The sequence below is a fragment of the Zeus faber genome (genome assembly GCF_960531495.2).
Source record: "Zeus faber genome assembly, chromosome: 11".
In the NCBI taxonomy this organism is placed as follows: domain Eukaryota; kingdom Metazoa; phylum Chordata; class Actinopteri; order Zeiformes; family Zeidae; genus Zeus; species Zeus faber.
The window spans coordinates 8,800,997-8,828,534 of record NC_137205.1 but is presented as its reverse complement, the minus strand read 5'-3'; the positions used below and the strand labels follow the sequence as shown (position 1 = coordinate 8,828,534).

Genomic DNA, 27,538 nt, shown 5'->3' with positions numbered 1-27,538 from the left:
AAGCACCAATGCGACATTAAACCATAAAAAAAACAAAAAAAAACAATGAGATTCGAAAGAACTATTGTCACGGAGGCACACCTTTGTTGCCCCTCCCCCCCCAAACAAAAGCTAGAGCGGGATTAAAAACAGGACTGAGCTGGGGACCGGACTCATCGATTTCATTCTAGCCCGATCGGTTTCCGGATCTCCATGTACTGTAAAGCAAAAAATACCAAATACTGAAAAAAAACCCGCACCCAACAACTAAAATAAAAAAAAAATCTGTCTCTGACTGAACTGAAAACAAAAGCGTCCCTGCGCCACAGGTGTGAACTTCCACGTGTTTAAATAGAGAATATAGAGACACGTGATATTACAGGGCTCCCTTGGCTCGATCAACCCGGCCTACTGTCTACTGGGAGGTCAGGGGTCAAAGATCAGTTCCTGTAAAATCTCACACACGCCTCCCCCCCTTCCTTCTTCCTCAGTTCAGTGTTTCGTCGTCTCTCTTGAGGAGTAGTTGCTCCGAATATCAAACCGCATTACGCATTGATTGAACTTCCGATCCCGTCGTCTGGAATCAAAAGACAAATTTTAAGTCGATTAACAAAAAACAAATGTCAGTTTTCTTTTTGGGAGCGTCGACCCGCCACAACCGATACGTAAGTCAGGTGGTGTCGGGAACAACTTCTCCGTGGCGAACCATACACCCTGATCAACACTCTCTCTCTCACACACACGCACACACACGCACACACACACACAGACACACACACACACACACACACACAGAACCACAGACACACTGATCTGAGAGGGGCTCAGGATTCACAGTTCAAAAGGCTAAAAGGTCATAGTTCAAAGTTCACAGTCGAAGTTCGTCTAAAATCCCTGCTTCCCAAACGTACACACACACGCCCACACACACACACACACACACACACACACACACACACACACACACACACACACACACACACACACACACACACACACACAACCATACACACACACACACACACACAACCATACACACACACACACACACACACACACACCATACTTGCTCTTTAAACTTTCACTCTGGTTTGATTTTTTTCCCCACCCAGCTACAAACTCCTTCTCCGTCATCGCCTTGCCCTCCTAACCATATTTGCAGCCAGCCCGCCGGCCCCCCCTTCCAAAATGGCGGAGGGTAAGCTGGGGGGGAGAGTCCTTCAGACGGGCGTGGTCCTGCGGTTGGGGTCCTTGTTGTAGTCCTTGGTGAGGGTGCTGCTCTGGAGGAACTCCCTCTCCGAGTTGAGCAGCCCGCCCATCCCTCCCCCGCCGGCCTTGGCGTTGCCAGGCTCACGGGGGTTCAGCGTGTACATGGGCATCTCGGAGGCGGCGGGCCCCGTGTAGCCAGCCTTCCCCAGGGGCGAGGTGTCACGGCTGGGCGCCTCAGAGGAGCGCACGCTGGAGCGGCGGCGGAAGCGGTAGCGGTAGGAGGGGATGCGTCCGAAGGCGGACTTCTTGATGAGCTCCGTGCGGGACTTGGCCCGCTGCTTGCGGTGCTTCTCGATGAACATGTGCACGGCAAGCACGCCCACCATCTCGGCCATGATGAAGGAGAGGGCGCCGAAGTAAAAGGACCAGCCGTACGAGTAGGACTTCTTGCTGTCACTCTGCCCTGGGTCGCCCGAGTTGGCTGAGATGTAGACGATGATGCCGATGATGTTGCTTAGGCCTGGCGGTTTGGGAGAAACAAAAGTGGTGGTGTGTTAGTGCAATGTCTGAATAAAAAGGACCTAGTTACAACCTACAACCTAGTTAGGTGCCCTCACTGTAATCACACCAGTCTAATGTCAGTGTGAGATCATCTAGTATGTGAATAAAAAGAAGAAGAAGGCTTCTTGGACATATTACATGGTCATAGAGCCGCTCCACTTCCATTCAGCACATTGTGGGTTGATGAAGATACTGCATAGAAACCTTTACCGTAACTTTGCCCTCACAATTAATTGTGGGATATGCTTGCCAGCATAGTGTGCAGTGAAAATATGATATTTCACCGGATGTAGTTGTAGTACTGTAGTATGTCATTCTGGTACTTTCACACACTATTTGATCAGTGGTTTTGGACGTGCTAAAAACTACTTTGGTGTGCTAAATAGTATGCTCGTATGCCATTTCGGATGCAGTGCAGGTAATTTCACCTTTGCTTTGGAGTGTGTTGACACAATAGTAAGACATGACAAGGCACAGACAAGCTAGGAGCTGCTGTCGTGCTGGAAATGCTGTACATACAGGTTTTAGGAGGTAATTTGAGTTTATTTTTCAGTTGGTGCATTGCAAGCATACTGACAAGGCGGAGGAGCCAATTGGATTATCGACCGGACAATGTTCGAACAAAACGTTAAGCGCCGTTCTATTTTCAGTTATGACCAGTTAACCACCCTAAATTAGAGAAGCAATTAGCAGCAAGTCTACTTTTGTTACTTTAAGTTTTCCATTTATTTACTTAACAGCAATTTGTATGTCTTTAAATAAAGATTATTATTTTTCTTCTTTACATAACAACAGCATGAAAACATAATACAGGTACTCCTCACTTAACGACCGAGTTCCGTTCCTACAACTAGGTCGTTACGTGAGGAGTACCTGTCTGTGTTTGTTCTTAAGGCACATTGCCACTCCTGTGGACAATACAGTTCTATTCCATTCCATTCTATTGAAAACCGTGGCCAAAGTGGACCTCCACATCTGGGCCCACCCACACCAGTTGGCCCACCATGATGACTCAAAGGTAACAAACTGATAACAAATTATATATTTATATATTATTTACCTATTTGGTTAGTTTTTATATATCTTATTGGAGGTGTAGCTTGCAAGGGAGTGAAAACAGGTCATTTTAGATTTGTCATAACTATACTTATTCTTGAATAACAGCAATTGAGGATGTAATTGTAATGGATTACAAATGTAGTTGTAATGGATTGTAATTAAATTACAAAAACAAGGTGATTGTAATGGACGACAATCACCTTGTTTTCTTAATCTAATTGCATAACACCATAACGTTTTGGCGTTTGTGTGTGTGTGTAGATGCGCGTGTGTCACACGCAGATGTGAGCGAAGGACAATAAGTGTGAAAGAGGGAAGAGAAAAGGAAAGAGGAAAGGGGGAGCGAGGGGACGGGAGAGAGGCTTATTGGCCACAGCTGCACTCTCTCATTCCATATCATTAGTCCGGAATACAGTGCTCACACAGTGTGGCGGAACGCACCCAACGAGGACAATTAGCCCCCGCCGTAATTAGCCCGAGTTGGCCCTCGCACTATTGTGGTAAATAATTACCAATTTGGCTTCATGAATTTACTACAAAACCCAACGGGACCCTACACATCCCACTGAACACCAATTACAGTGCTTTTGTGAGCGCGGGTTAGGGGCGGGAGGTTGCGGGTATCTGCGTGAGTGTACTTGTACAAACGGAAACACACACACAAACACACACACTTTAAACGCTCTCTGTGTGTTAGGGAGGAGACACTCGGTGGTGTGTTCTTGTTGACTGATGAAACAGCTGGGTCGCCCACTTCAACCAGCGTCTGTTATCCATTCTTCTCAGATGGTTAAGTTTAGGTATGATGTCAGAGATGGTTAAGTTTAGGTATAAGCTTAGAGATGGTTAAGTTGAGGTATAAGCTTAGAGATGGTTATGTTGAGGTATAAGCTTAGAGATGGTTAAGTTTAGGTATAAGGTTGGAAATGGTTACGGGTAGGTATAGAGTTAGACTAATCTCTGTCGCAATGTAGCTGAATGTTATTCTCCCTTGTAAGTCGCTTTGGATAAAAGCGTCTGCCAAATGACTAAATGTAAATGTAAATGTAAATGTAGAGGTGGTTAAGTTTAGGAATTAACTTAAAGATGGTTAAGTTTGGGTAAAAGGTTAGAGATGGTTAAGTTTAGGAATACGGTCAGAGATGGTCAATTTTAGGCATAAGCTTAGAGATGGTTTAGTTTAGGTATAAGGTTAGAGATGGTTACGTTTAGGAATAAGCTTAGAGATGGTTAAGTTTAACTATAAGCTTAGAGATAGTTAAGTTTAGGTATAAGCTTGGAAATGGTTAAGTTTAGTTATAAGGTTAGAGATGGTTAAGTTAAGAAATAAGCTTTGAGATGGTTAAGTTGAGGTAAAAGGTAAGAGATGCTTAAGTTTAGGTATAAGCCTAGAGATGGTTAAGTTTAGGTATAAAGTTAGAGATGGTTCAATTTAGGTATAAAGTAAGAGATGGTTATGTTTAGGAATAAGCTTAGAGATGGTTACGTTTAGGTAAAAGGTTATATATGGTTAAGTTTAAGTATAAAGTTAGAGATGGTTCAGTTTAGGTAAAAGGTTATAGATGGTTAAGTTTAGGTATGAACTTAGAGGTGGTTAAGATTAGGTACAAGCCTAGAGATAGTAATAGAGTTCTCTCCGCTGGCGTGTACTTGAGCTGTATGTGCAAAGGTTCAAAAGACACGGTTCGATTTGTACCATGGTTTCGGTTCAGTAAATCTGTGGTATATGTGGGCAGGGTGGGGTGGTGGGGGGAACACCACTCCAAATGTAAAGGTAAAAAAAACAAAAAACCATCAGATCTAGTTCACCTGTTGTACCATTCTCTTTTATGTCTAATCTTTTATTTTTTACATGACCATGATGTATTTTTCATTTTTATCTTTGATCTAAATTTCTTTATAGTTGTTGTTTTATAGTTGATTTTGGTAAATTTTAGGTTATATTTGTTGCCCATCATTAGAATGAGTGTGTATTGTCATATTTTTATATATTCTTTTTGTATTTGTATATATTATTATACATTTTCTATATTATCTATCTATCTATCTATCTATCTATCTATCTATCTATCTATCTATCTATCTATCTATCTATCTATCTATCTATCTATCTATCTATCTATCTATCTCCTATAGTAAAAAAATGAGTTTCAGGTGAAATCATAATTCATTAGTGGAATAATTTCTCAAACCTTCCAAAGAGGGTATTTATGAACCCCGAAATTACAAAGAAATCAGGACAATGCATTATAATTTAATTTGCATGAGCATTCTAAGAGACGTCAAGGAAAAGTCTGAAATGTTTTATTTTTACCGTTGTGAAAACAAGAAATACTTAGGATCGGTGTGTGGAAGCCTCTCTCCAAACACACACACACACACACACACACACACACACACACACACACACACACACACAAACACACACACACACACACACACACACAGAGGCACAGATTGGACAGGCGTACCTGCAGAGACGAAGAAGATTCCAGCGCTGAGGATGACGTTGTGTCGGCTGCGGTAGAACTCGCTGGCGGCCACGCACAGCCCACCCAGGAAGAGCAGACCCACACTCATGATGGGGAAGATACTCGAGGCCCGCACAGCTCCTGCACACACACACACACACACACACACACACACACACACACACACACACACACACACACACACACACACACACACACACACACACACACACACACACACACACACACACACACACACACACACACACACACACACACACACACACAGGTGATAAACATAAGAAACATGCTAAGAAATGGTGCTCCAATGTTGAGAAGCAAGCTTCCATAAATGCTTCATAAAGCCCAACAGAGCAGCTGAAAGCAAAATGTGGGATCTTTTTTGGTAAAAATGAGAATTTATTTTCCATTGCTATAAGTATTATAATTGGTTAATTGATACTGGGATGCTAATTCAAGAAAAATAATTAGCTGAGGAGTGATAATGACGCCTTTGAAAAAAAAAAGAATGATTGTGATCGTTCAACGTCTAAATTGATGACCTAAATGACAAAAAGTATAGTATAAATAAGTATAAAGTATAATATTAACCTATTTTTATTAAATGCATTTTGCTTGTTTGCTTTGCTTGTCTTAGTGTCTATTAATGTAAAGCACTTTGAGTTGCATGAAAGCTGCTAGACAAATAAAGGCTATTATCATTATTATTATAATAATTATCAATATTATTCTTATTGTTGTGATTATTGGCATCATTAAAACTTGTTATAATTGTTATAATTATTATGACTATGATTATTATTATTATTATCATTATCATTATTATTATTATTATTATTATTGTTATTATTATTATTATTATCATCACCATTATCATTTTTAGTATTATTATATTATCAATATTATTGTTATTATCATCATTATACCTAACATACATAACCTGAGGGAATGCCGGGTACTCTTGATTCACGTTACAGAAAGAGTCAGAAAAATGTAAGGAAATTTACATATTTTTGCTTTTTCCCACAGTCTCCTCGGTTAAACTAATATACGGAAGCATTTAGGAGCCAATAGATAGAGCAAATAGAGCAGTCGTTGCTTTTCTGTCATGTTATCTCTACATTCGACTGACATTAAATTAACCAAAACCTGCTTGTGAATAAAAAGTAAACTTGCGACGTTGACTTTCTGAATTGACTTTAAACTACGGAATCATTTGTGGTGACCCTAAAATGGTGCTGAAGGCTTATCACAGTACTGCCGCTGTGCACGACAGAGGGTTTCTTTATTTGGATAAAAGTGATATTCAGTTTCAGAGTGCGTATGATCCCTGAAGGGGAATCGTCTCAGCACAGTCAGGGTGCCCTTGCAGAGACGCAAAGTCCGCGGGAACTGGTCCCGGCCCCGGCTGTTTTGTGTAAAAACTCGGAGCCGTGTAGCACAGACCTTTTAAAATGGCTACTTTCATTCAGTTTATTCATTAGGGAATAAAGCATTCCAACTGGCTCATAAGCTAAAGGCAACACAGCTAATCCTCAGTGGCTGCAGTTTGGTGCATGTGTGTGTGTTAGTGTAAGTGCACACACACACACACACACACACACACACACACACACACACACACACACACACACACACACACACACACACACACTCAGATACACAAACACAAGCACCAACACACTCTCACTAGCGCACAATAAAGCTCTCTCTCGCTCACTCTCTTGCACACATACTCGGGAGCCACTGTTCTTACGCATGCTTGACTGCGCCTGAACAGAGAACATGTTAAACCCTTCTGATTCCTACAGCGATGGGTAGATGGACGGATGGGTGGGTGGGTGGATGAAAGACAGAGAGAGATGAAGAGGAAGATATGTGACAAGCTGGGAGCATCTCACATCCGTCAGAAAACCGTACATGAGATGGGGCACACAGAGCTTATAAAATGGAATATTGGGCTGATACTGAGGATGTAATATAAGACAGAGAATCTAGAATAATATGGCGTGTAGAATTTAGCGGATATGGGTCAAAAGGGACGACAGCCAGCTTCCAAAGCTACAGATCGTTATGAGTTTCACGTTTGGCAGATGGAAGGAGTTGCATTGGTGGTTCTTAAGGGAGTGGCGCTACCTGGCGTGAGACTCCTGTCCAGAGCTTCCAGACCTTCTCAGAGTGTGACGAGTGGTCACATTGTGTGACCGAGTGTGGAAGTCCCGCCCCCCTGCCCCCATCCCCCCATTCACTCATCTACCCCCCTACATTTGTCCCACACCCTCTGGGCACAATGAAATGCCGGTCAGTAGGTCCGGGCTTCCCATTGGCCGGGCCTCCACCATCTGATTGGCCGCCTCCGGGAATGTTGCCCTGTGCTCAGCATAGCGGAGAAAGAAAGCTCCGATCTTTCTTTTCTTTTAATTTTTCAGGCGCTCTGCAGGGTCTCTCGCCATCTTGGCGTTTGGCTCCCTCCCTCCCATATCTGCTGATGTACCGCACCTCCCCTCCCAATGCGCGCTTCCGTCTATCGCGGAACGCCAGCACTTCGTTCGCCAGCCAACATACACCCTGCTCCACCATTCCTTCATCCAATCGCTCCCATTCTCTGACATTCCGCATCTGTCTTGTGCCCACCCTTGCTTATTCTCTCTACCACTCACACACACACACACACACACACACACACACACACACACACACACACACACACACACACACACACACACACACACACACACACACACACACACACACACACACACACACACACACACACACACACACACACACACACACACACACACACACACACACACACACACACACACACAGCGCTGTCTCGATGTCTGTGCTGTCCCTGGATGGTAACAAACCACCCATGCTTCCTTTCACTTCAGTTCTTTTTCGACATACTCTCAGATCTTTTTCTTTTGTCGTTATTTTATCTGGGGGGTGGTGTCATAGCAATCACAGAAACGTTGTCATTAATTTCGATGAAAAAAATGTATGAAGCCCTGATCACCAGCATTAGCAGTAGCCTTACTGATGTGGCTCTAACCAACTCCAGCTCTATCCTCCAGTCGGATACACACACCGATAACACACACACCATGTGTATATCGATTAGTGTGTGAGTGTAAACATGCGTGTGTGCTCTAAATTTCTGGCCAGTGTGAGTGTGTGTGAGTGTTATGGAGTGCGTGCCAGACTCACGGAGGAGATATTCAGCGGCGTCCGCCTCATAATCGGCGTCCTCTGGGAAGTGATCGATCTTCTTGCACACACCTCGGAATGTCCCTGCAGACAGGACACAAGGCTCAGTTTACACACCGCTAAAAGAAATACAGGACTTTCAGTAATGGAATTAGAAGCAAACTAATTATGGCGGCACAGACCTTAAAATAAATTTCCCTTCTTGCTGTAAAACCTGTCAAATCTTTAAGGCTGGTAATTTGATTTTAAAATCTCTGCTTAACTCATCTTTGGTGAGGATGTGTTGTCGGGGGTCTACATTCTCCAATCTAGCCTGCAGTAAGGAAACTGTTTATGTGTTGAAATTTAACTTATATTAGCTAATGGAATCCTGAAGGAACTACGAGTAAAATAGTTCCTTTGGGATTCTATCAGCTAACTAAAGTATGGCTGAGAAACACGTAAACAGTTTCCTTTACCCAGGTTATAGCCCTCTACTTTCAGTAGGCGTTAAGGCGGAGTGATGCACGCAGTAAAACATCCCAGTACTGTTATACTAAATATCAGCCTCTTGTCCAGGCATATTATGGTGACCAATAGGAGCTGAATTATGTATTATAACTATCATCTGCTGTCTCAAATTACCATTACTGGTTAAACTGCCTTGCTTATCGAAGGGTTGTTTGAAATTAACAGCATGACAGCACTGCCTCCCATGTGATATGACTGAAATAACATACACACCTCTTCATTGGAGACATCTAGCGTACTGTATAGACCACCACGACCACGACCGCTTGTAACCATCTTTATATAAACTATCATTGGGCACACGCTTGCATGCGCATGTGCACGCACTCACGCACGCACACACACACAGACACACACAGACACACACACACACAGACACACACACACACACACACACACACACACACACACACACACACACACACACACACACACACACACACACGAAAAGAATGCAACCAGATCAGTTAGCTGTTAAAGCGTTTTGCTGAGATGACAGTGAGGGGAATACGGAGAGATAAAATATTAGAGAGAAGGAAACGCAGAGAACGAGAGACAGGGAGAGCCAAAGCAGCACAGAAGGAGAGAATTAGAGAGAGGGGGGTGGGGGGTGGCGGGTTGCAGATGATGCGAGACAGAGCTGTAGCCCTCAGGCTGCATGTGGGAAACACTAATGAAAAGCCTTATCACACTCGGTGCGCGCGCACACACACACAGACACACGCACAGACACACACACACACACACACACACACACACACACACACACACACACACACACACACACACACACACACACACACACACACACGTGGAAAAACACAAATACACAGCCTGACGTACATAAACACACTCACATGCAGGAATTCACAGAATTATATGCACACGCATACAAACAACCTACACACTGAGTCAAATTCAAGGGAAATGCAGAAACAATTACTAAATGCAAGCCACACACACACACAACACACACACACACACACACACACACACACACACACACACACACACACACACACACACACACACTGAGGCTCATTAACAAGATACATGGACCCCATCAATCATGCATGTAAGTGACGTCCGTCTGTATTTAGAATTTAGTATGTTTATGTATGTCACTGTGTGTGTGTGTGTGTGTGCTGCATCAATGTGTAGAATTTTTGTGTGTATGTCAGAGAAACTGTGTTCCCCATATGGTTTGTGTGTGTGTGTGTGTGTCTTCTGAACATATGACCATTCATATGTGTTTGTGTGCGCTACGCCATATGCTGTTTTGCAAGCTTATGTGTGTGTGTGTGTGTGTGTGTTGAAGCACTTGTTGTATTGACTCGAATGAGGAGCCATGAGTCAGGCAGAGAGTGACTCATCCATCTTCTTTACAAACCTCTCCTACTGCGAACACACACACATACACACACACACACACACACACACACACACACACACACACACACACAATTTTACGTCTTGTGTGTGGACGTACAGGTCTATTCTACTCATGGCCCCATGCATACTTTATGAGTGTGAATGTGTGTGTGTGTGTGCGCAAGTGTGTGTTTTACACTTTTGTGTGTCTGCATGAAGCCTCATTCTCACCATTCAGTCCTAATCACACATTCTGCTGTTTTCACTCCACAGGGGCATCACAGAGGGACAGAGAGGGTGAGAGAGAGAGAGAGAGAGAGACAGAGAGAGAGAGAGAGACAGAGAGAGAGAGAGATTGTAACTTCCGTTGCAAAAACTCAATGACAACAAATGAAAGACAAAGAAAAACACTTGAATCAAGCAAAATTCGCTGCCAATTAGGATATACAATTTCAATCTGTTGTTTCACTTGAAGGAAGCTTTTTTTTCAAAGTCAAAAAGTTGAAGACATTTTCTTAACGCCTTGTGAATAGCATTATAAACCTAATTCTAGCCAGTCAATTAATCTCAAAAGAAAAAAAAAATAATAATTATATATATTTATATATATATATATACACACACTAGGGTCTGGTCCTAGGAACGGAACTCGATCGTTAAGTAAGGAGTACCTGTATACAAATTAATCTCATTGAAATGCATCATCTCATCAAGTTACCCAACATGTTTACCAACCAGAGATGCAGCGATTGCAATTTTCTTGGCGGATTCCTATTTTTAAGTCTGTCCTGCAGATTCCGATTTCCGATCTGCTGTCCGTGGATGACAAATACATTGTGTGATCTGATACACTCACTTGATAGGACAAATGCACATACGTACTACCATTGCAATTTTTAGAATCAAACTTTTCGCTACGAGCGGAGCTCCGCTGTGACAGCGGTAGATACAAAGTCTGCACAATGTTAGAATATTGTCAGGCAATCAATAACAGTTCATGAGCACAGTATCGGGATGTACATTTGACCGGCACAGAATCTGAAAATATATCTGATACTGATCGGCCTGTGAAAACCGACTAATTCTGGTCACCAGCCTATCGGTTGGTGCATCTAATGTTTTATATGTTAACATTACAGTAACATTGTGGTGCTTTATTATAACTCTCCCACTACATATTTTACCTCAGCAATGAAGCGCGGTGGATAGTAAAGTACCGCTCAGCGCTGCGTACCAGAGGATGTTGAGTGAGAGGAGAGGGAGGGCTTACAGAACCACAGGTCGCAGCATCTGGTCCAATCCCAGGGATGTTATTTAAATACCCAATTAATGTACGCTATTGTTTTGTATTGATTGATTGATTGATTGATTTCTGTCATTAAATTACAATAATATATATACAGTGGTACCTTGATTTACGAGTGCACTAACATAACGAGCCGTCATTCCGTCGATTTTTTGTATTGATTTGCAAGCAAAAATGTGAGTTACGGGGAGCGAGCTTCAGGTACGCCGCCACTAGTTGGCTTGGCGAGCGAATCCGGCCAGCATCCCATGTCTCACTCGTAAGTAAGTGGAAAGTAAGTGCTGAGAAGAAGAAGCGGATGATGTCGATTGAATTAAAGCATGAAATCATAGAAAAACATGAGCTAGGTGTGCGTGTGATGGAATTGGCAATTTTTTTTAAGTTAAGTGAAAGTGAAGTGAAAAAAAAATAATAATTGTAGCAATTAAGTTCAGCAATAAAGTGAAACAACAAACCAAAGCAACCGAAAAAGCACGAAACGAAACAAACTCCTCCACCCTCCACCTCCCGCAGCATCTTCTGTTAGTCCAAGTCGTCTGATCTCCAAGGTAAATACACTTTATAAAACCAGTTTATTTCTTACCATTCTCTTCATTATGTTTTTATACAATATTTGTTATTTATAAATACATTTTTCTTATTTAAAAACACGTAACAAAAAAAAATTGGGGTGGTTTTTGGGGGGCTGGAACGGATTAATGGCATTTCAATAAATTTCAATGGGGAAAATTTGCTATACAAGCAGATTGAATGATGAGCTCTGTCACGGAACAAATTAAACTCAAGTCAAAGTACCACTGTATATTTGTTTATACATACATATTTGTATATAATTATTTTTTGCGTCGTTTCAGCTGGCATTTCGTACCTGCGTATCTTGACTAAGAATCGCATAGTTGGTACACAAAATGCATGCGGGTTGGCAGGTCTGCTACAACCACAGGAATGCAAATAGTTCGCAATTTCTGAATTTAAACATAAAATGGCAAAATGGCCATTTTGGAAGCAATATCTACAGTAGGAACCTGAATCCACTTGTGCAATGAGACCACGTCCTCTCAGTTCTGGAGATGATTGAGAGTTATTATGGATAAAACCCCAGGAAACGCCAAACAAAATGTTTCTGAATGCTTTATAACAGTTCAAAATTAAGACTGATGTGTGATTTTGGTCTCTCTTTAAATTAAAGTGGCCTACTTTAAGATAGCGAGCCCTGGGTTCGGGTAGATGTGGATCTACCTGCAGGCATCCTTGAGCGAGGTTAACGTAACTCACACCTGCTGCACTACTACTTGGCCTGAAAGCATCTGCTGAACCGCTAAATGTAGAGAAGAGGCCAAAAAGCTTCCACTGTTTGATGTCAAAGGATGTTACGGGGGAGCCATCAGTTAGTGGGACTGGCTCGCGTCTCGACAATGTGGAAAATTCTAGCTCCGGCTTTTAATACAGTTGAATCGCGTCATGGCGGGAGGCTGTGATGTATGGAGCACCATGTCAACATTTAAACACCGCACGGCAAGTAAGCATAAGGAAAGGAACGCTATGGGAGGGTACGTTCCCTCAAAGACACACACTACACACACGCACACACGCACACACACACACACACACACACACACACACACACACACACACACACACACACACACACACACACACACACACACACACACACACACACACACAGACAGACACACATTTACACAATGTAGAAAGAGAATGAAGGGTTCGTGGGGGGGTAGCGGGTAGTGAGGAGAGATGGATGACTACATTTATCTCCTCTCCCTCTCACAAGCGGGACCACACCTGAAATATAGATTGACTCCAAGAAGCGATGACACCACCCGAACCTTATCCCGATGACTTCTGAGATTTCAAGCTCTCCAAACAGGTCCTCTGCACAGACTCTTTCTAAGTAGGAAACGCCCCTATCTCCCAGACCTGTCAATCTCCGCTCAAGACCCGCCCCCTGAACCACATGGCTTTTATCTCCCAACTGGTTTCCTTCTAGTTTAAGCAAAAGGACGAACATTCAGTGACCAAGCGACAGGCGTTGCAAGACCCCTCAGCTACGAAGTCTAAGAAGCCTCGTGGAGGGGGAGCATCACTTTTGGGACCCCAATGGGGTCCCTTCCCGACTCCCTGCTCCCGGCAAGAGTACAAGGGGGTAGACATCTGGCTTTGCTGGACTCTGGCTGTTCACAGACAATGGCCCAGCAATGGCTGGTTCGACCCGGGGCTTTGGTGGAGGCGTCACAGGTTGAGATTTGGTTTGTGCATGGGGATATTCACATGTATCCGATGGTGCGGCTTGACATTTGTTACAAGGCGAAAAGCGAAGTGAAGGCTGCAGTTAGTTCCCGCCTGTCGCATTCACTGATTTTGGGTACAGGTGGCCAGGGTTTGACACTTTAATGAGGGAGGATGGGGGAGTGCGATTACGGTTGGTAGAGAAATGTGAGTGTTGTGTGGCACACGATGACGCTGAGTGGTCTCTATGGAGTCGGTAGCAGAAAAGTCCCCACTGGGGTCCTCCCGGTCCCAGTGTTCTCCTCCACGGATGATTTTTCACTAGAGCAGTCGTGGGATGAAACCCTACGCGTGGCCTTTGAGCGGGTAGTAAAATCCATGGCATATTGGTGCGCCCAGACGCCGTGCTCACGCACCCATATTTCTCAGTGATTGGGGACAGGTTATATCAATGAGCCGTGACACTCAGTCAGAAAAGGATGTGACCCAGTTGTTGGTTCCGAAAAGCCGCCGGGAAATGCTTTTCAGGCAGCTCACTATAACCCGATGGCCGATCACCTCGGACACGATAAGACACTGCAGTGATTAATGGCCCGTTTCTACTGGCCGTTTATTTGAGCAGATGTGCGTAAATGGTGCGCCGCGTGTCCCGAGTGCCAATTAGTCAATCCTCCGGCTACACCGATAGCACCGTTTAGGCACCTCCTCTTAGTCAAGGCACCATTCGAAAGACTCGGTATGTACCTCGGTATGGGTATCATTTTGTGTTGGTCCTCGTGGACTATGCAACCCAGTACCCCGAGGAAGTGCCATTGCGCAGTATTACGGCTAAAAGTGTGGCTCGGGCACTGTTTCAGGTCATCTCCTTAGTCAGGATTCTGAAGGAAATCCTGACCGACCAGTACACTTATTTTATGTCGCGTACACTTCAGAAACTTAATGAGCTGTTGGCCATCCGCTAAATTCGGACAAGTGAATACAATTCCCAGACCAACGGCCTGGTAGAATGGTTCAAGAAGACGCTGAAGAACATGGTTCGCAAGTTTGTACACAACGATAGCTGTAATTGGGACAAATGATTGGACCCTCTGTTTGCTGTGCAGGAGGGGCCTCAGGCCCCAGGATTGTCTCCCTTTGAACTCCTCTTCGGCAGGAGACCTTGGGGGGTGCTGGACCTAATAAAGGAAAACTGGGAGGAAGGGTCTCGCACCAGTAAGAACAAATTTTAGTATGTTATGGACCTGCGAGCAAAGCTACATGCACTAGGGCATCTGTCAATTTGCTCCAGGCTCAGGAACGTCAGCACCGGTTATATGGCAGAGGGGCTCGGCTCAGGCAATTTGCACCGGGAGGCAAGTTGTTAATGTTGCTCCCTATGTCCAGCTCTAAATTACTCGCAAAGTGGTAAGGGCCTTTCGTGGTCACACGGCAGATTGCGGAGGTTGATTATGAGGTTATGCGGTCGGACGTGAGGCAGCTCAGATTTATCACCTTAACCTCCTAAAGGAGTGGAAGGAGCGGGTGTCCGTGTCTCTGGCCACCACGGTGATCGAGGGTGGATGAGTTTGGGTCCAAAAATGACTGATCCCACCCTGGCTCTTTCCAGTAACCATCTCTCGCCCAGCCAGAGAGCGAACCTGGCTGTGTTACAACAGCACTTTTCTAACGTTTTCTGACGTTTTGAGCCAGGCTGCACCTCCCTCATTCACCACCACGTGTAGATGACCCCGGGGGTGAAAGTACACTCCCGGCCGTACCGCCTGCCCAAAAAACGCAAAGTGGTGCAGGCAGAAGGGGGATGGGCTGATGGCCAGGCAGCTCTAGCCTAAGTTGGGTGGTGGTGAAGCCATGGTCTACGGACGACGGTGCTGGCTTCTTCCCGCCACGGCACAGCTGTGCTGGGTCCGCCGATCAGCCTTATTAGTGATTGCTCAGATCTTTCTTATGTATTGTCTTGTCTTGCAGTGGGGATCACATGGTGAAGGCGACGTGTTCCTGTGGACCAGATTGCATGGACCCGGACTCTGATTATTACAAACATTGATTCATGTTTAAGTTTTGGCTTGTGAGCCTTTTTTTTTTTATTATTTTGAATAAAAACCCCGCCGTATCGGCACCTCACGGCCCGAAAGTCTCCTTCTCCCTCCCTGAACCCGTATCTGTGGGTAGTGTCTCCCATAATATATATTATATCCCACAATATATTATATGGCTAATGACATATAATCTGAGTTTATGAAATCATGTCCTTAGAGATACTCTGCACACATCACACATACGCACGCACGCACGTACGTACGTCCACACACACACACACACACACACACACACACACACACACACACACACACACACACACACACACACACACACACACACACACACACACACACACACACACACACACACACACACACACACACACACACACACACAGGGAGCCCCATTAAGGCTGGTATGTTGGACCTCCGGGTCAAAGTATTCATCATCATGGTGATATGTGACCTGAGTCACAAAGAGAGCTTGGGGAACCATTAAAATATAACACACACAGACACACACACACGCACACAGACAATTTGCATGCTTGTCGATTTGCGAATGGATGTTTCCGTGTACTTAAACTTGTTAAGGACAACTGAAATAACTGAAATGTGCCACTGCTGTCACCTTTACTATCTCTTCTTCTCTCCCCCTCTCTCTATCTTTCTCACTCTCAACTGTCTATTGTGAAAACCACACAAACTAAGATTTCTGAACGTGAAAAACAAACAAACACAGTATCCATCGGTATCACGGTACCTCATGTTCCACTGGCTGCTCACCTGGCTCCATACCCTTGTGATTTTCGCACCTTTGAACACATGCAAAGGTCAAAGTAGGGTCACGATCACTCATTGATGAAGTGGAACGCAATCATGACCTGCGCTAAGTTTATTTTCTTTCTTTCTTTTAAAATAGTAATATTCATTTTCTCATTTTCTCTCATTGCCATTTGACCTATGCCCATGTTATGACCCCTAACCCCAAAAAATATATATTTTTAACTCTCTCTCTGTCTCCCCCCCCCCCCCTCTCTATCTCTCTCTCTCTCCCCCTCGCTCATATTCTGTGTCTCTTACTATCACAGAGGGGGAAATTAATTCACATTGATTGCACAGTGAAAGATTGTCGAGGCCAGGCCTGGTGGAGGAGGGGCAACAACTGACTCTGCAAGTTGGTGTAGATTGGTCTGGGTGTATATCAATCTGTGTATGTACATTTTTATCGTCCACGTTGTATGAAAATACACCGAACCAGTGCATTAAGACAGTTGTTGTATGTTAACTGGTAACTATGTTACTGTAACTGTACTGTCGTATTGCAACGTAATGGGACCATGTTGTAGTCAAGACTTCACAAGAGGTTATTAAGTCTGAGACTCAATTATAACTCAACCTCAGAACATGTCATTTTCATTTGGTTAGAATGTATGTAATGAGATACAAAGGGTTAGGCTAAGGAACAAAAAGCATTGATATGGCTGTCTTGCATCTTGACATACGCTTCAATGTTTCTAGCAGTCTTTCGTTGCATTGCAGACACTCACTCTGAGCAAACTGTTGAAAATTGCAAGTTTGAGGCTTCGTAGTTTTGAATATTAGGGGGTTTCCGGCCTTAATCTTAAACACTGGTTGCTGCAGCGCGGAATGGCTTCTACTCTGATCATGTGGCACGCGCTGCTAAGGTGTGGCGCCGGGAGAAAATTAATAACGAGAACTCTTCTGCCATATGCATACATATGCATGCATGCATATGTATACTGCTGTTAAGAGGAGATTTTAAAATATGACGGTAATTATCAAAAATACAGGATGGGGCACGTGCGTTTTGGCATGCAACAGACGGTGGCATCTCACCCCTGGGAGCCCGACTGGTGTAATTCGGTTTCATCTTGGGTTAAAAAAAAAAAAAAGAGGAAAAACATAAACATTCCTGCTAGATGGGAGAAAATACCCCCCCCCCCCCCCCACACACACACACACACACACACGGATGTTCTGTAGGAGCATCCATCAGGACACATTTGCCTCACAAAGGTCAGAGTGGCCCGAGGGCAGCTGCAACTACAGCCAGAGCAAGGCATGATGGGAAGCAACCAGTGGGGAGGGGAGCAGTATGTGTTTGTACTGTATGTGTGTGTGTGTGCGTGCGTGCGAGTCACTGTGATCTAGATTCTCCGACTGGGTTAACTTGGCTCTTTTCATCCGTAGTTCACACACACGCTCACGAAATGAGCACCAACGTTTCAGTGAGTTTTCCACCCGAAAGAGCCTTCTACTATCTAACCAGAACATACAAACGGCGGGTGGGGTCATGCGAAATGCGCCTTGTTTGTTTGTTTCGGCCCCTTCCAGAATAATCAAGAAAACAAAACGAAAAAATAACCCACAGGAAATAAAAATAGAGAAGAGGAGACATGGGGGAGGTAGAGGGGTGCAGAGAGAGGAGAATGAGGGAAAGAGAAGAGAGAGAGCGAGAGAGAGGAGGTGAAGAAATGGTGAGAGGTACTGTAGCAGGCTGAATAATTAACGTGTGTTTGTAGTGTGGGACTGGGAGGAACAGCCAACAGTTAGTCAGCCGTCTGCGAAGTGCAAAGTGTTGCTGCTTTTTTATAGTGGGGCCACGCACGTGTGTGCGTTGCGTTTGTGTCCGTGTGTAGATGTGCATGTGTACTTACGGCACTTACGACTTACGGCCAACACTGATACCCATACCTTGACTTTGATACCAATCCCAAAACGATACCATTTTTCAAATCAATTTTGTTGTTTTTTTTAACCATGAAAATAACAAAAATATGACATAATAAATTCTTAAATATCACTTAAGATAAAGAAAATGACTGTTGAATGAATTGACTCTGACTGCAAAAACCTTTAGTTAAATTTTAGGCTCACGCTGAAGACATTTTTGAACGCCACAAAATGTTTAGATACTGTGTTTGATGTGTGTGTGTGTGTGTGTGCGCTGTAATTACAGTAATTTACATTGAAGTAGTCTTATGTTATTTATTACGCAAAGACTTGAATGGCTTCACACATACACACACACCTGCACATACACATCGTCTTTACGGTAATTCACTTTGGAGTAGTGTGATTTTCTTACATACAAACACACATGGACACACACATGGACACAGAGAGACACACACACACACACACACACACACACACACACACACACACACACACACACACACACACACACACACACACACACACGCATGAACTTGCACACACGCATGGACTAAATGCTGTGGGGCGAATCCACAAAAGGATTGCAAGGATTTTTGCGGCCGCTAAACCGATGCAAATGACAGAAAAAGCAAGGTTCTAATTCTCGGTGAAATGCACCACCACCACGCAAATAGTGTCTCGGTGCGCTGGTGCTATATGCTCGTATTTAAATTAGGTATTATGCATGCATTTGGTGAAAAATTGGCCCCTTTCTATGCAAATGAGCGTAGTTGCAAGCACCAGCACTAATAGCCACACAGTTAGAGTGACACTATAAGCATCTTCAGAGAGTTGGTGGTAACTGAAGGGCATTTATAAGGGGTATCACGCCCAGACTTTCCAGTGATCTGTAAATTATATTTTGACATTATAATTATAATTGTTATTACTGTCACTGCATCTGTAGGTAGAAGAACGGATGGCAGTCCGTTTTCAAAAAAATATATAGAAAAAACAACTTGTCGTTGTAGGGAATAGCAATGAAGTGTTCAAAAATGGCACTGAACCACATATGGCATCGAACCTCATAGTATAGGACCATGGACAGCGCCGCAGACTGCGGCCGTTCCCGTGCAGCGGCCCAGCGGAACTTTGTGGTAGAGCGAAATACATTAAAGCAACTGTCATCATTTCCACATTGTAATATTAAGATTCAGTGAGAACTAGAACACACGTTTTATTCATGCAATAATTGAACTGTGTGGGAAGAGTACATTTTATTATAGATTTATTCACACTATTTAAATGTTTTATAGTCACTGCTTATAAACCCAGAAATACTAAGCAAAACCCAGGGTCCCCCCCGACCGGACAATTTCCATTGTTTTCGAACCCCACCCCATCAGGATTTGCACAGCACTGCTGCAGCCCCTCCAAGGATTTCACTACAATAAAAACGAAATACTGTCCGACATTTATTCAAAGTTTTAAATACATTTTCCTCACTGACGCACAGATTTTTTACCTTGCCACATGGATCATTTTGATCAGACGCAAATAAGGGCAAATTGCACTCAGCAGAAAAACTTTATGGGCGTGTTTGCGCAGCATATCATAAGCACAATATATTTCGTGAATCAGACGCTAAGACGGTGCAGTTAACGGACGCAAGTGATGCACAATTCATGCTTCTATGGGCACCCGCAATTAATTTCTTTGTGAATACCCCCCCGTGTCTTTTTTTTCCTCATCTAAGGTATTCTGTGGGGGCATTTTCCGCAGCCTTTGGAAAGCAGGAGAGAGAGTGAGTGTAAGAGGAAATGAGCAGCAGTAGGAGGGAGGGGGGGTGTAGTGAATGAGGGAGGGGGTGGAGAGAGAGAGAGAGAGAGAGAGAGAGAGAGAGAGAGAGAGAGAGAGAGAGAGGGGAAGAGCGGTAGTTGGAAAGCAGAGCAAATTAGGAGCACTTGTTTCTTCAGAGTGCCTCTGACAGCCTAGCATGGACAGACGACTGCACCTCTCTTTCTCTTTCTCTCTCTCTCTCTCTCTCTCTCTCTCTGTTTCTGTCTCCACTTACCTCTGTTCAGGCAGGAAGAAAATGGAAAAAGAGAGAAATCAGCTGAAGGAGAGAGAGGGAGAACAGGAATCAAAAGAGAGAGTTTCATGGAATGGTTGAGGGGGAGAGGAAAAAGAGAGAGAGCGAGAGAGAGAACGGGGAGGGGGCGTTTCCACGGTGATGGCTGATCAAAGGGAAGGAGACAGGTTCTGCTCGATTGCACACACACTCTCACATGCACACGCGGGCACACACACACACACGGTGATGGTGGCGGAGTGGCAGCGGTTGAGGGAAGAGGGGTGGAGGCACTACCACCTTTTCTCTTCTCTTCCCTTTTTCCCACCATCCATCCAGCTTCGCTCTTTCTCGCCCTCTCTCTTTCGCTCTGTTCTTCACCTTTCCCTCCTATAGAAAGCGTTCCCCCGCTCCTTCCCATCACCTTTTCTCCCTGCCTCCCCTTCTCCTTCCCCTTTCGTCTTAAAAATATGCTATGCTTTTCTTCTCCTTCTTCTGTCTCTTCTCCCCTTCTTCTCTCTCGCTCCTAGTTGTCTCTCATTCCTCCCGGCTTCATTTGCCCCTCTCTCCATTTTCCCAGCAGGCCTTGCTTCCTGGGGCTCAATCAGCCTCTTTTCATCTGCAGCTAATAGCTAATATCCTTCCCTCATTCATCCTGTCGCTCCACGACTCTCCCTTTCTCCCTCCTTGCCCTCCACTCTTCTCTGGTGTATCTCACATCTGTGGCGACAAAAAAGGTCCATCGGCGACGGGAAATTAACCGTTTTCCAAGATGTTGGTGAAAGTGACACCGCTGGTGGGAACAAGGAAAACCTGAGAAACGTTTGACCGACGCCTAGACGCAACAATTCAAGAAAAAACAACCTGAGAGCTCTTGCCTGTGAGTCATTGACTCACTGGTTCCTATTCAGCTTCCGATCCTAGAAAATGGAGGAAAGACTGACCTTCACAGTCTCTGTTTACCAGCGCTTGATAATGTGATTATCATTTATTTTATTTTTTTATAGATTACATATTGTAAAATATTTTCTCCCATGTCCAATGATGGCAGAATGAGCAGGAAGCTCAGGAGGATGCTCGCTCAGTAGTTTGGGCTTTCATGACGGTCTGACTACGTATAGAGAGCAGGAGAGCGGGTCCAAGCTGCCGGTACGTTCACTTTTCTTCTAAAAGCGAGACATATCAGATTGAGTTTTAAAGGATGGCTCATGGGAGATGTCAATACCATGACAGAAACAGCCATGACTCCCTAAATCTATATTTACCTTGTCATCCCACCCCAAAGTGACGCTGACTGACCTGGCTGGGAAAGCTGTTTTCAAAATGGAGCTATTCCAGATGTTTCTTGTATACGTTTCGCTAATAATCTCTTGTTTACTCACCCTGTGTTTTTTATATCTATACGGCTACTTTTTAACACATAAACCCACTGACCTATGAATAGAGTAGACCCAGCCTGTCCATGGGAAATCTATTACGGGAGTTGAAGCCGGTTTTAGTTTCTGACTCACTATCACTTGCAATAACATTTTACAGCGATTTCATTGCATTCTTGAGATACGTTTACTGCCACGAAACTGCATCCCGGGAGCAGTCAGATTCTGCAGTGGTTCAAGCCAAGTCATGGTTCCTTAAACGTATATATGCCAGTGCATGAGAGACTTTCTAAGACATTTAAATAGCACAGATGAACAAAATGTAAACAATTCAGGCCTGTGTTCCACAACGGAAGATTAAACTGGTGGTTAAAGTCACCAGGGGAGGACACTCTTTGCAGAGCCCTGAAGCCCCACCCCCCGCTGGCTCGCTGTTAATTTAAAGTTTATTAAAATGACATGTGTCGCATGTCCAACTTGCACCAAATTCGACATTGCACGTCTTTGGGCATAATCGAAGGACATACATACATCCATACAGACAGACAGACAGACAGACAGACAGACAGACAGAGATTCCTGCCAAAAGAATGTGTGTGCTGTAACCTAAGCAGAGAGGGATGACCATCCTACCATTTTGTATAAGGTACAATGATGGGTCCTGAAGCTTGAATCAATGACATACCTCAGGACTGAGTGATACAGGGGGTGAAGTTTGGACAAGGTGGACGGTGAGACAGAAATCATCAATCAATCTGAGACAGAAATAGGCCAGCAACTTCAAACTTCAACGCAGCTTTCTGAAATGAGCCAATAGGTTTATAGCAGCCCAGTAGGCGTGGTCATGTGCTTCACTGATCCTCTGAATGCGCTATGAATCCACTGCGCCAACTGACAGCTGGGAAAGGTACATGAAAGCATTTCTATATTTATTTTGCAATGCCATATTGGTTGAATTTACAAGTTCATTCTGCAGATTTTCCATGTATTGCTTATTGGCAAAAAAGGCCACGGCAACATATCGAGCAAATGTGTGTGGTATCTCAAGCATATGGTCACAAGCATAGGCCTATGCTTGTGACTATATGCTTAATGCAAGCACCATGGGTGCACCGGGCCCGAGCACCCACGGGAAAAAAGCACTTGATAGGCCTACTGTATATGCGCGCCGTTTCAGGGTGTGTATCATTAGTTCAACTTTTTATCTCCAATCCCCATAAATATTTTGTGTGTGGGTGTGTGTGTGTGTGTGTGTGTGTGTGTGTGTGTGTGTGTGTGTGTGTGTGTGTGTGTGTGTGTGTGTGTGTGTGTTGGTCGCTGTTAATTTCCTATGCTGCTGATATGTGTCTGACTACTTTTTCAAATCCGTATAGCAACAAGTCATGTAGGTCACGCCTATGATCACAAGACCTAAATAATAGAAAATGTGGTGGGTTTCAACAAAACCAGCCATGGTAATACTCATCTTCCACTCCCTCAACCCCCTCCCTTTCTGCCCCCCCCCCCCCCTCTTACCAGGCGATTGTTTAGATCCTGGCCAACACTCCCAGGAGATTCACCTTAAACTGGGGGGGGTGTGTGTGATGGGTTGGGGCATGTGTTGCTCATCCATCACCGCCCACATTTCTCTGTCCCATTCACCCGACCACCTACTACCCCCCACACGCATGCATCTCTTCCTCTCCACCCAAGCACCTCCTCCCCCTACCTGTTCCCACCACTTTCTCTTCACATTGCCCTGTTCTCCATTATCCCTTCTTCCTTTCCTTGTTTCTTCCTTTCTTACATTCTTTCTTTCTTTCTTTGCTCATTTTCTGGCCATTCTCTAGCTCATTCATCATTGGGAGGGAGTGTGAGTGTGTGTGTGTGTGTGTGTGCAGTATTTGGGGACAGTGATTCTCAGCCTCCATGGGGACAGGTAATCACAGGTGCACACAGGAAGCCACACACTGGCTGGTGTATGAAAAATCATCATCACATCACAGGATACGAGTCCCCACTGCACAACGTAACACAGGTTCAGAAAAATTCTAAGGACACCACACGAGTCTCGTACAGCTCAAAAGAGAGGAAGCGGGTGGCAAAATCAGCATTAGAACTCTGTTTATCCGTAACCTTACTTATCTGGTCTCACCACTCAACCGAACCAGCTGTTTGTAGGTGGGTTAGGTGGGTAAGTCCATGGCAGCTCCAAAGAAAGGACTATTTCAATATTGTCGTCAGATTTGACACGGAAATGTGGCCTTTGTGACATTTACTGAGTGCATAGTGATGCCCTCGATGGTCTGTTGTAATTGCAGCCTCTTTTCTCTGTATAAACAAAGCCCTATCAATCTATTTCCTCAGTCAATCTCTCTGGACACTAAGGGGGTAAATTCACAAATAACGGATTGGGGCCGCTGATTGCACCATGAAACTGCGCATCACTTGCAACCGCTACCTGCCCCACGTCGAGGTCTGATTTCACAAAATATATTCTGCTAATGATACCAAAGCGCAAACACGCCCATAAAGTTTTGCAGCTGAGTGCAATTTGCCATTTATAAATGGTGGTTTTGGGCCAGGAAGGAGAAAAATGAAATTTTTCAGACTGCGATCTACAAGTCCTGACCGATGAGGTGCAGAGGCATTTCTCAAAACTTCGGGCAAGGAATTAAAACATGACAGAGAGAAACTGTATTTAGGATTTAATATCCTAGGCTCAGCGGTGTTGGTATTTTCAAACGCACACCTTCAGACTGCAAAAAAGGATGGCACGATTTGAAGCGGAGGACAAAAGGAAAAATATCACACAATGCCCCACACGCTTCGCAAACTGGACACCCCTGATAAATGCGCTTGAGCTACTACCAACTCCCTGAAGAGGCTAATAATTTTCACTAACTGCATGTGGCTATTAGTGCTGGTGTTTGTGAATTGGACTTGTTTTGCAATGGGGCTCATCTGCATAGAAAGGGGCATTTTACCTGATTTAAATACGTGCAAATAGCACCGGAGCACTGAGACGCAATTTGCTTGGCAGGGCAGTGCTTGGCAGAGCTTGGCACTGCAGCTAAATACAGTTAGCGCTTTTCACCCTTTGCGGGTGCTTTGAGAATTACAGTTTATTTTTGTCTTATTTGTATAGGTTTAGCAGCAGCAAAGGCTGCGCTTTTGTGAATTCGCCCCTGAGTATGAAATGTGAAAATAGTAAAACGACAGATTTGGTTCAGAAAGGATGAAAGAAAGGAATGTCTATGGAAAAACCTGTCACTCATGTATTTCTAGCTCATTAATTATGCCTGTGATTGCGGTACACCTCACCGTGAGTGATGAGCAGTAGAGCCCAGACGCCAGCGTCAAACAATACTAAATAAATAAAGATCATTTTAAAGTAAATCTAAGAGTTGTCTGTCAGAACTAATATGATCTGTTGCCCTTGTTCCTCCACCTCTCCTTAGAAAACAAAACATTCCCCACTCCTCCCTTCCCCACCTTATTCAGTAAAAATGACTACACAGTCCACTATTTTGGAGCTCTCTCACATGTTTTTATTCCTGTGTTGTAGCTCTGATCAGGTAACAATTGGTCACAGCCGTTAAAGACTGGCTTCTCTTGCCAAGGTGACTCCTTTGAGTCCGATCACTTGTGCCGCCGTTTGGCACATCAAGGTTTTTGTTTCACTTTGGAGGTCAGATAAAGCGTCAGATGGCTGAGTTCTGTACAACCCTACAGATTGTTTGGGTCATTTAAATTCATTGCCAGAACTCTATGGATGACTCTGATAAAATGTTATTCTGGAGCTGCATTAATAATTCACACACTACAGAGTCATGATGGAAGGGTGTTAAAAAATTCTACCCTCAATTTGTCCTTCCCGTTATTTAATTACCGTTCCATCCCACCTTCCTTCTATCCTTCCTTCCATTTCCCCAAAAGAAGGGGGACAGCCCCGTCTTTTCTCCTTTCCTTCATTGTCCATCATTCCTTCGATCCCCTCTATTCTTCCAACCATCAATTGATCCTTCCTTCCACCCCTCTTTGCATCCTTTGAGCCTTCCTTCCATCCATCCTTCTATCCTTCTTCCCACTCTCCCTGTCTTATTTCCAACCATCCATCCTTCCACTCTCTGTGTTCTTTCTGTCCTTCCACTATACATACTTTCTTTCATCCATCTTTCCTTGGATCCTTTCTTTCATCCATCCTTCCTTGCATACTTTCCTTCACCTATCCTTCTCCCCATGCATCCTCTTTTCCATAACTCGTCCTTGCATCATTTTTTTCATCCATACTTCCATCCTTTCTTTCATACATCCATCTTGCATCCATCCTTCTTTCCTTCTATCCATCCATTTCCAGCCTTCCTTCTAGTCTTTTTTCCACTCTCTCTGTCTTCCTTCAGCAATCCCATGACACACCCTTTCTTATATCAATCAGCCTACTATCCTTCTTTCTACTCTCTGTCTTCCTTCCAGCCATCCATCTCTCCACTCTCTCTGCCTTCCTTCTATCCTGTCATCCATCCTTCCATCTGTCTTTGCATCCTTTCTTCCATCCTTGAATTCTTTCTTTTTAATCCTTCCTTCCATCATCCATCCTTGCATCCTTTCTTTCACTCATCCTTTCATCATTCCTTCTTTCTATCCATCCATCCAACCATCCCTCCCTCCCCGCTTCCTTGTTGTAAAATTACTAGCAGGCTGTGTTGCATGTGGAGTGTATGCATGACCGCTCCCAACCTCCCTGCCTGAACATTAAAAGAACAGCACATACTACATGCTGTTCTCCTCTCCCTACACACGCACGCACGCACGCACGCACGCACGCACGCACGCACGCACGCACGCACGCACGCACACACACACACACACACACACACACACACACACACACACACACACACAATTATATCTGTTTCCTTTCAAATTCTACAACTTCTATGTAATCTCTTACATATTCAGATGTGGAGCATCCATTTCCTGTCAGTTTATGAGCTGTGTATGAATAATAAAAACGCGATGACCAAGGGCCGAGGAAGGAATGAGTAGAGAGAGAGAGAGAGAGAGAGAGAGAGAGAGAGAGAGAGAGAGAAAGAGAGAGAGAGAGAGAGAGAGAAGTAGCATAAGAGCCGCCCCTACTGCCCCCCAACCCCCCTACTGTGCAGTGTGAAGCAGTGTGTGTGTGTGTGTGTGTGTGTGTGTGTTTCCATCCAATGTTCACTTGGCCTAACGCTCCCACAGCTGTGGTTATTTGGCAACTTGGGAATATTCCGGATTCAAAATGTGTCCATTCATTGAATTATAAGTGTGTCGGTGTTTAGTTGCTTCTCTATGCATCTTGATATGTATATATTTACATCGTTGTGTGTGGGTGTATATGTGTGTGTGCGTGCGTGCATGTGTAGTCAGTCAAGCCCTATACCTGCACCATCTGCCCCCTT

At 44.3% G+C, this 27,538-nt stretch overlaps 1 protein-coding gene across 1 annotated transcript in view; it reads right to left on the bottom strand.

Moving 5' to 3' along the window:
• Positions 1-1,199: 1,199 nt before the first annotated feature.
• cacng3b (calcium channel, voltage-dependent, gamma subunit 3b) overlaps positions 1,200-27,538 on the bottom strand; it is a gene marked incomplete at both ends in the record, with an annotated part of 28,227 nt that continues 1,888 nt past the window's right edge. The window contains 3 exon segments of the mRNA XM_080009802.1: positions 1,200-1,708; positions 5,280-5,420; positions 8,514-8,597. Of these exon segments, the coding sequence (XP_079865928.1) occupies positions 1,200-1,708; positions 5,280-5,420; positions 8,514-8,597 (734 nt within the window).